The 11194-nt window shown below is 37.8% G+C and overlaps 1 protein-coding gene across 1 annotated transcript; it reads right to left on the minus strand.

Moving 5' to 3' along the window:
- Positions 1-2774: 2774 nt before the first annotated feature.
- On the minus strand, positions 2775-5286 carry LOC137966687 (cytochrome P450 714C2-like). The gene is made up of 5 exons (XM_068813375.1): positions 4996-5286; positions 4696-4922; positions 4357-4604; positions 3908-4268; positions 2775-3284 (listed from the first exon to the last, which is right to left on the minus strand). The coding sequence occupies exons 1-5, from the start codon at positions 5279-5281 to the stop codon at positions 2859-2861; spliced, it is 1548 nt and encodes a 515-aa protein (XP_068669476.1). The 5' UTR covers positions 5282-5286; the 3' UTR covers positions 2775-2858.
- Between the last annotated feature and the right edge of the window lie 5908 nt (positions 5287-11194).

The following is an 11194-nucleotide window of genomic DNA, read 5'->3' on the forward strand; positions in this document are numbered from 1 at the left end:
CACGCTCACGACGTTTTGCACCAGTTTTCCTGTGTTGAACGGCCTCAACAAAACTCGGTTGCTGAAAGAAAACATCAACACGTTTTGAATGTGGCTCGGTCCTTGTTTTTTCAATCACGCATTTTTGTCTCTTTTTGGACCGAGTGTATTCTCACTGCGGCTTTCTTGATTAATAAAACTCCTTCTCCCCTCTTGCAACACAACACACCCTTTCATTTGCTCTACAACCACTCTCCTGATTATTCCCTCTTTCGTGTTTTTGGTTGTTTAGCTTTTGTTTCCACCTTAGCTGTTCATCGCCCCAAGTTCCACCCACATGCTCGGGTTTGTGTTTTTCTTGGTTATCCAGCTGGTGTGAAAGGTTATAAATTCTATGATGTTGAGATTCACTAAGTTTTTCTTTCAAGAGATGCCGTGTTCCATGAAGAAGTTTTCCCTTTTCATACTATTACCAGTTCAACTCAACTTACTGACCCCTTTCCTGATTTCGTTCTGCCTCATTCCTCCCTCCACACTCCGCCTTTTCCTGACCTTGATTCTTCCCCCCTTCATGATTCTCCAGTTATTCCTGGTGTTCCAGTTGATGATCCCTCCCCTCCTACTCTTCCTACACTTGTTCCTTCCTCCTCCGCTGTTGCTCCTCTTCGAACATCTACTAGGGCGACTCATCCACCTCGTTACCTGCAGGATTATCACTGCAATTTAATTACAGGCTCTTCATCCTCTGCTTCATCCCGTACGTCTTATCCAATCTCTAATTCCATTTCTTACCATGCCCTTTTTGATTCGTACATAAATTTTATACTCACCCTATCTTCTCAAGTTGAACCTCAGTACTATCACCAAGCCGTGAAATGTCCTGACTGGAAGTTGGCTATGCGTGATGAATTGGCCGCCCTGGAAGCCAACAATACCTGGACCGTCACTCCTCTACCTCCTGATAAACATACCATTGGCTGCAAATGGGTCTATAAAATCAAACTTAATTCTGATGGCTCTATTGAGCGATATAAGGCTCATTTGGTAGCTAAAGGCTACACTCAACAAGAGGGTTTGGACTTTGTTGACACTTTCTCTCCAGTGGCCAAATTAGTCACTATGAAGGTTCTTCTTGCCCTTGCTGCTTCTCACGGTTGGCATCTCGCTCAACTTGATGTCAACAACGCCTTTTTACATGGTGATCTTTTTCAAGAAATCTATATGGATCTTCCTCTTGGCTACCTTCGACAGGGGGAGTCCTCTCCCTCTCCCACCAAACTCGTTTGCAAGCTTCACAAGTCCCTTTATGGCCTCAAACAAGCTTCGTGGCAATGGTATTCCAAATTTTCTCATGTTTTAATCAGTTTTGGCTTTCTCCAATCGAAATCTGATTACTCTCTCTTCACCAAAGGTCATGGTTCCTCCTTTGTTGCCCTATTGGTTTATGTGGATGATATCATCCTAACTGGTCCTTCCTCTAGTGTTATTAATGAGCTAAAACATTTTCTGCATACTCAGTTCAAGCTCAAGGATCTTGGTTGTCTTAAGCACTTCCTTGGTCTTGAAATTGCTCACTCCAAGACTGGTATTGTGCTTTCTCAACGTCATTACACCTTACAATTACTTGAAGACTCAGGTTACCTAGCTTGTAAACCTACTCGTGTTCCCATGGATCCCAAACTTAATTTAACTGCCACTGACGGTGACCTGCTTCCTGATATAACCCACTATCGGCGGCTTATTGGGAAACAACTTTACCCCACTTTATCTCGTCCCGACATTACCTTTGCCATTCACAAGCTCACTCAATTTGTGGCCCAACCCCGCCTTCCTCATCTCCAGGCAGTACATCACCTACTTCGCTATCTCAAGACCAGTCCTGGTCAAGGTTTGTTGTTTTCTTCTATTTCTTCCTTGCAGGTACGCGCCTACTCTGATACTGATTGGGGATCATGCCTTGATTCTCGCCGCTCTACTACCGGCTTTTGCATCTTCATTGGTGATTCTTTGGTCTCCTGGAAGGCCAAAAAGCAGACCACCGTCTCTCGCTCCTCCGCCGAAGCTGAATATAGAGCACTTTCTTCAACTGCCAGTGAACTTATTTGGTTACAACAACTGCTTCAAGATTTTCACGTCAAAGTCGACTCTCCTGCGTTGCTATACTGTGACAATCAAGTTGTGATACATATTGCTTCTAACCCTACATTTCATGAGCGTACCAAACACATTGAGATCGATTGCCATTTTGTTCGTGAACGGGTTACTTCGGGCGTCCTCAAGTTACTTCCCATTCGTTCTCCATACCAGTTAGCTGACATATTCACTAAACCTCTTCCCTCTACTCACTTTTTTTCTTTATTGTCCAAGATGGCTATCAAGGACATTTATAAGCCACCTTGAGGGGGAGTATTAGAATGTATTTACTTAATTCATTATTTCATTAATTCATTTTTATGTAATGAGTGTATTTTACTATTTTGCCCCTTACTCTTTAAAACCCCATCTGTATCCTGTAAATCTACGGAATGATAATTTTAATTTGACTCTCGTTTTTGTCTTCCCGACTGTCTCCCGATGACAGAGCTCAACGGCTCTTTGCCATTCGAGGTTCTAACATCTTCGGAGGTCGCCTTATCGATTCTGGTAGAAACAAAATTTGATAAGTCACAACCGCTCTCTGCAATTTATTGTAAATTCGACGAATCTAAGCGGAATGGTCTACTACTACCTCCAATTTTCATTCAATATATATATATATATATATATATATATATATATCACGGCGGTGACAACGAGAGAATCCATTCAGATAAGCATCGTTAAGGGTAGAAACTAAATAGATAGCTACAGATTCGCAGGCCCCATGTGGAATTTACAGGTCAAATCCTTTTTACGATGAGATTTACCGTGTCTTCGGGTCCCAGAACCAGTCTGTAAGCGACCGCATGGCGGTAGGTCGGCGATGGGAAGAAAGCAAACTTGGAGAGGATGACGGAGAGGACGATCTTTAACTGAACCATGGCGAAGTGTTGGCCGAGGCAGATGCGAGGGCCGACGCCAAAGGGAATGTATGCGAGAGGGAGCTCGCATGCGCCGGAGACGCCGTTGGCGAACCTCTCAGGGTTGAATTCCTGGGCGTCTGGTCCCCAGAGCTTTGGGTTCTGGTGCAATTCCATGGTGGGGATCCAAATGTTCAGGCCTTTGGGGATATCAAGGTCACCGATTTTCATGTCGCGCCGGGCTTCCCTTTGTATGAGGAGGGCGACTGGGTACAGCCTCATTGTCTCATGGATTATCATCGTCAGCTGAAAGAAGCAGAATTAACCGTTTAGAATAGTTATATGTGTATGCTTTCTTATAAGAGGGCTGCCCCTGGTTTCCCTTTCCCCTCCGGCGACGGGAGATGAGGAAGGAGGGGAGTTCCCTGCCCCTTCTCTGTCGCCGAGATCCTTTCCTTTTCTTCATAATGTTTATTTTTTAAAGGGCTGCGTGCCCTTTATTCATGGAGAAGTAGCTATATTCCATTAGAAGAAACACTTAATTTACATATTAGAATATAGGATTAAGGGAATTTCCCTTAAATACTCATTTAAAATAAAATATTTTCAAAAATACCACATCATCAAAATATTTCTAAAACTATCCAACTTTGATGTGTCATCTTACGTGGCAGATGACATGGTAAATAATGATGTGGCAGATGACGTGTAGATCTATGTTTACTGCACTGAAGACGTGGCCACACATAAACACATAAGCATTTGACCGGTCAAAGTTGAGTAATTTTAGAAATATTTTGATGACGTCGATATTTTTAAAAATATTTTATTTTAAATAAGTATTTAAGGAAATTCCCTAGGCTTTATAGCAGTTTTGGTTTTGAAAAATAGAGTTTCAGCGGGGATTGAAGAGGTAAGAGGTAGCTTACCACTTTCATCTTGGAGGTCATATCTGCGTCGGATGCGCGACCGTTAAAGACTTCTTGAATCTCCGCTCGGACGCGTTCTTGCCATTTGGGGTGTTTGGCTAGGAGGAGGAGGACCCAGGCCACGGTAGTGGCGCTGGTTTCATGGCCGGCGAAGTAGACTGTCTTGCAGTTGTCGATTATGAAGCTTCTGGCCATCCTCTTGGAGATGTAGCCGTCTCTGACACTGTTGAGGATGACTTGCAGAAGGTCCCTCGCCACCGCCTCCTTACGATTTTCCCTCTCCTTGATCACTTTAATGATCGATAACCTGATTTCCTTGTCCAGCCTCCACGCCTCCCTGTTACTCTTTTTGGGGATGTATCTGCGCGACCCCTCAATGCACGCTTAGTTTGTGATTTTGCCTGAAAGAAACCGATTGAGTAGCAGCAACAGAGATTTTAAGCACTCACCTCAATCCGGGGATACCAATATCTCCAGTCTGCTTGCTCAGGGCAATTTGGAGAGTCTTGAGCTGTGAGAAAATCTCCTTCCCTTCGCCGAAGGAGCTCCCAAAACAGGCTTTTGAGATTACATCTGCAGTGTAGGCTCTCAAATCTGGATCGACGTTCATGTCTACTACTCCACCAGCCGAATCCAGTCTCTTCTCCCAATTGTCTGTCAAGGTCTCCAGACTCTCCAACATCATGCCTGTCATTCCCTGTTAAGGATGATAGAATTAGTGTTCTACAGGAACGAAGTTGTTAAAGATCTGGAAACATGAACAAATGGGTAGCAGCCGATGGAGCTACCTTGATCTTATCCATGAAGAACTCCGGAGCAATACTTTTGCGCTGCATCACCCAGATATCACCACTCGATGCCATGACGCCATTGCCTAACATGGCTCCTCTGTTCTTCCTTAGGTAAGGACTCTTCCCCAGATCGATCGTCTTCATGAGGATCAAGTCCTTTGCCAGTTCACTGTCCGCAATGTGCAGTACAGGGACCACGCCGGTTGAGAAGGTAAACACAGGACCTGGAAGCAGGATAGTCACATTAGTTAAAGTTGCAGAAGGGGGTGTAGTAATTATGTTTTCAGAGATGCTCACCATAAATCTTCTTCCACTCTTCCAGGTGAGGAAACAAGTATTGACTGTAGTCGTGGGACAACCGACCACCGGGCTCCGGCCGAGGTTGAACAGTCTTGGCTTGGATTTTCCTGACCTCGGGGATGTTTCCCAGGAAGAACGAAGGCCGAGGACCGTAGATCCCCTGCTTCTCAAGCTTCCGCCGGATTCTCTGAGGCTTCAACCGGAGCTCATCGTAGAGAAACAAGAACAGGGTGCAGATACCCATCAACAGAAACGAAAGCCACATTTTCGGATAAAATTCCATCTTATTTCTCCTCTCCACACTCTCTACTCTGCTCACTCCTGCAAGCCACTTTTATTGAGTTGATTGGATGGTTTGTTATCCTTAGAACCACTAGTTATACTTTCCCCATACAATAACATTTCTTTTTTAAGAAATCACTCCAATCAATTCTCGTGCCATGGTTGATAATTCTACCTACTTGACACTTATCAGGCACTTATCAGAAAGCACCATTGAATGGATGCAATAACAAAAAAGAAAGTCGCTTATACAAGTCTAAGAAATGTAAGATTAGGAAATGAGAATTTGACCATTATTAGTCCAAAAAATAATTAGTAAAAATGAGATAATGATCAAAATTTTCTTTTCACTAATTATTTTTTTAGAATAAAATGGTCAAATTCTTATTTTCTTTTCCTTTCTTTTATTTTTCATGGGCCAAATAGACATCTTGGCTTTCCACTATGGGGTTCAATAGAATTTCTCAAGTGGAGTATCGAGTCAAATGAGCTCTTTCAACTTTGATTATGATACTTCACCAATGAAAGGAGGTGGTATATTTTGGTAGGTCTAATGAGAGATAATCCTTTCAAGCACTACGAGGAGAGATAATTTCCAATACCAATATGGGGTTCAAGAGAGTTTCAAATGAGGTCATTCAACTTTGATTATGATACTTCACCACTGAAAGGAGGTGGTACATTTTGGTAGGTCGAATGAGAGATAATCCTTTCAAGGACTACGAGGAGAGATAATTTCCAATACCAATATGGGGTTCAAGAGAACTTCAAATGAGGTCATTCAACTTTGATTATGATACTTCACCACTGAAAGGAGGTGGTACATTTTGGTAGGTCTAATGAGAGGCAATCCTTTCTTATAAGGACTATGAGGAGAGAGAATTTCCAATACCACTATGAGGTTCGAGAGAATTTCTCAAAGTGGAGTATTGAGTCAGATGAGGTCTTTCAACTTTTATTATGAAACTTCACCTCTGAAAGGAAGTGGTACCTTTTTGTAGGTCTAATGAGAGGCAATCCTAAAGGGTAGATGGGGCCTCCTTTTCTTATAAGGACTATGAGGAGACTATGACAATGTTTGAAATTTTGGAGCAAGCCTCAAATCCTTTTGGGATAATGATAATTTAGTAGACAATCACTTGATCATTTGGTGCATATTTTATACTAAAATAAAGTGGAGAATAAACAAGTTATAGGGATGTGGACTTCGACTTAGTGCCCTACAAAATAATCTTTGAGTAGGGTCCTTCATAAACAATTCTTTTTCTATTTGGTATGTTTTACATAAAAAAATATCCAAATGCTTTTTGCATTTGATTATTTTCTTTTGTTTTGTTTTTTAATCAAGCCAATAGTTAACTTATCTCATCCTTAAGTGACTTTTCCTTACTTAGACCAATGAGATCACTAGTTGGTTCATTTAAAAAATCACAAAAAATAATGGCTTCTTGATAGAAATGATTAAATGATATAGAAGCTCATGGAACCTATCTTAATAATAAATAAATAACGAAAAACCCGTACCATGCATGAGGAGAAATGAAGAACAGATAATAGTAAAAAATTAAATTAAACGAAAAGACTATTACCTCTTAAAAGAATAATAGCTAAAAATAAAATTAAAAAAATGGAAAATAAAATAAAATAAAATAATTAATTACATAACTCTTGAACAAGCAATACAATGTATTACTCGTATGTCTTAGAAGTATCTATCATTTTTTTCTTTTTCACAGTCATTTGAATCTTTGGGCTTGAGTCTTCTAGACCTTTTTGGTTTTTTCATAGACGTCTACTTATTACATTTTAATAAATTTGAATCAAATCTCTTGGGCCGCTAGTAAAAACCAAACATTTTTCAATATATGATGCATTTCAATTTTTTGAAACCATTGCATATTAAATAAGATAAAATCAATACTTTAAAAAAAGATAAAAATGGAAAATCAGGAAAAATAATAATAAAATTAATAAAGGGATCAAAAGACATAAATAAACAACATCAAGAATCAATAAATAGAAGTAAAAAAAATATCAAAATGAAAAATAATAATTATTAACTAAATAAAATCAGAAGATAATTTTTTCTATATTAAACAGTAAAAAACTAAAAATTAAATTAAATAATTATATAATTTTTAATAATTATCAATATTATTAATTTAGTTAATTAAACAGGTAAAATAATAAGTAATTAAAAATTAATATAATATGTTTTATTATAAATTATATAAATGAACTAATAAACAATATATACATAAATAAAAACCATACAAGTAATAATAACTAATTATTATATTAACTAAAATATATTTATGATATTATTCAAGTATAAATTTCAGTTGGATTTTAAAACACATATACTATTAGTTAAAATATGTAATAAAAAGGGTAAAGATAAGTAATTAATAAATTTAAAATTATAAGCAATAAAGAAAAAACTGAAAAATATTTGTAACTTTTTAAACTATAAATCTAATTGTAAAATTGTAACTTAAATAATTAATGAACATTAAATAATAAATGTTATTAATTATTTTAATCAATATAATCATATTAAGGTAAACATTCGGTAATTAAAAAGATGTTAAGGGTCTGTTTGAAACTCCTAGAAAGAAAATGAGAATTTGACCATTTTTTCCAAAAATAGTTAGTGAAAATTAAATAATGATCAAATTCTCCTTTTCACTGACTATTTTTGGGAATAATAATTGTCAAATTATTATTTTATTTTATTTTATTTTCTTTTTCATGGGATTCCAAACAGACCCTAAGTAATTAAAAACATAAAAGCAAGGAAATGGTTAAAACAGAAAACTAAAAAGAAAGAATGTAAATAGATTTACTACATTATTAGAGTATAAATTAAAAATAACAAAACTTTAACTTAGATAAATATTAATTAAAATAAGTAGTAGAAATAAAGAAGGTGAAATAATAACTAATTAATAAATTTAAATTAAAACCATAAGTTTAATAAGTAATAAAAAAATTAAAATAAAACCTAATGAGGAAAATGAAAAAAAATGAATAAACGAAAATGAAGAATAAGTAGTAGTAACCAAATAAAGTCAAAATTGAATTTTTAGATATTTTAAACAGTCAAATGTAAACTTAAAATAGTAAAATAACTTTTTTAATAAACATGCCATAGTAGTCATCTAACATATAAAAGTCTAAGAGTTGTAGGACACAATGTCGATATGACACCCCGGTGTAAAAAATATTTTGAGTAAGGCTACATGGGAATTATCCAAATTTGCACATAACAAACAGAAATGTTCTTCCAAGTTTGCATGTTCAACATCTTAGAATAAGCAAGTCATCAGATACATTTTACTCCAAGAAATATAATTAAAGGAAATGCAAATAGCCTTCTAATTCAACTTAGCAGCTCACAACCTGTTCACAAGGAGATTAACACCATTCCTAGGCTCCAAAAAATCTTGAAAGTGGGTGCATGGATATATCTGGGAGAGAGAGAAAATGCAAACTTAGAAAGGAGAAGAGACAAGACTACCTTAAGCTCTACCATGGCAAAGTTCAACCCCAAGCATGTTTGAATCCCTAAACCGAAAGGCATCTACACATATGGGTGCGTACAAGCATTCAAAACCCCATCCCTGAACCTCTATGGTCGGAACTTGTTTCTAGTCCAGCCCCCAGATTTCTGTGTCTCGGTGCAACTCAGAAATGGAGATCCAAATGGTGAAGCCTTTGGAAACACATATGCCTCCAAACACCGTATCTTCCAAGTTGTCTATGTAGAGTGTGTGCTAATAAGTTATTTTGAGATGTATGCCTAATAGAATATCACTTGTATGTGAATGAGAAGTTGTCGAGCTAAGCAAGAAAAGAAAAATAAGAGGTTGACAAAGAGAGGAAGAAAGAAATGTAGATATATAATGTTGTTAGACAATAATGAATCTAAATATTTATTTCATGGGTCTATAACTTCTCTTTATGAAAGTTATTTATTTCAAACATTTTTTGTGTTGTTACTTTTTTGAAAACAAGATTATTGTTCTTGCAAACATACTCCAAATGCAAGTTCATATGATATCTTACCTTCTCATCTACCTAGACTATCATCAGTCTCACGCCATGTACCGTCTCAAGAGATGGATTCGATGGAGCCACCATCTGAGGTGCATGATAGTGAATTTCTTGAGGATGGGATAAAAATCTACTAATTATTATCACTCATTTATGTTAAATTATATTTTTCTACTAGTAATTTAAGTTTTGTGTATATAAATATATTCACTCCATTGCCTTCCACATCATCTCCATCCACATTGTTTCCATTTGTTTCCTCACAGACAAGGTGATCACAAGGCTTGATCAAGAAGATCCTGGTGGAGAGTTTGGAGATTTGTATAGGAGGGCATTGAAACCCTATAGTCCACTTTTCACTCATTGGTTGGGTCATATCTTGAGGACTCATATAGAGGTGAAGGTGGAAAGGTTCAAAGCCTACACTGAAGATCAATTAACTTGTGTGTATTCTTATATTGAGGTAATGTTACAAATTACTCAATTAAAATTTCCCTTCTTACTTTTTTCTAGCTTGCAATGTTAAGTTTGATAATATTTTGTGTTATAGGAGAAGTTTAATATTGATATGAATAGTAATGCGGAGGCACGAGCAGTCGTGCCTTCTATACTGGGTGATACATTTCAACAACATTGGATTTCTATGCACGATGTTGGAAGACATGGCCCAAGCCCACACGACCAAGGAAAACTCATATATTGAAGTGCATTAGAAGATGGGCCCAAGCCCATAAGACCAAGGAAGACCCATGCATCCAAGAGAGATTGAAGTTGGGGTCAAGGCCCAAAGATCAAGGATAAGGCCCATAGGCCCACATACATTGATGGTAGGATGGTAACTAAAGAGTCATCTCATAGAGATGACATTTATGTAATTAAGGTAAAGTTCTAGGGTTAAAACCCTAAACTCTAAGTTCAGGGGTATTATTATAATATTTTAGTTTCATAAATCTATAAATAGAGCTTTAGGGGGAGGGTTAGAAATAATCAATTCTATAACCCTTCGTCCTCTAGTTTTCTCCCAATGAGTTTCTCTCCCTTTTTCTCCATGAGCTAAATTCATGGAGTCCTGAAAATCAACATAGTATCAGAGCTTTGATTTTCAGGATTCTGACTATGGTTTTTCAGGTTTCATTCTCCTTTGTGTAGGGTTAGAAAATTTTTTCTCTTCTTTTATTTCTTAGTCTCGTGCATTGTTTTGCTTTCTTATTTTGATTAAATCTTCCTGCCTTGAGTCTCTGAAGCCGAACTAACAAGTGCTAGTTCCTTAATTTTTTTTCCTTCCTGCTCATTATGATTGCTGTCTTTCGTCCTTGAAAACTTGTTTGAATTGCTCTACGGCCATGGCTTCCGCCTTGGTGTAGATGCCCGCGACTTTCCAGTACCCACACAATTCTCTGTGACTTTTTCGGAGTACTATTGACCGATGAGAGGCAGGATCATTGTCACTCTCATAAATTTCTCGAATGGCCCAGTAACGATGTCTCTGAAGAAGTCATCGTTGGAGTTGAGGTCGTTTGCTGTCTTCTTTTTCTTCTCATTCGGCCATTTTCATCTGCATGTTCTCTTTGCTTTTGCTTTTTACCAGGGACTTCGGCGTCGACGTACTATTAGAAGTAACACTGGGGGATATATGAGACTCACTCCTGCACCGTCTCCTTGGCGTCCTTGGATATCTTCGAGTTCGCCAACAACGCCTTCTTCATGATCCGACTGACGTTAACGATCGGAAGGAACCTGTCCTGCTCCCTCGACGAGAACTCGCTATTAGTGTTGCTGTTATTTTGTCTCCCCGATTCGTTGTTTGAGTCTGCCATTCGAAAACATTACGGTGGAAGAGTCTCTATTGGATTTTCCA

This window comes from Aristolochia californica, unplaced genomic scaffold (assembly GCF_029961685.1).
Source record: "Aristolochia californica isolate CCGP_79_NKW_82.1479 unplaced genomic scaffold, dmAriCali1.0.hap1 SCAF_5, whole genome shotgun sequence".
Taxonomy (NCBI): Eukaryota; Viridiplantae; Streptophyta; class Magnoliopsida; order Piperales; family Aristolochiaceae; genus Aristolochia; species Aristolochia californica.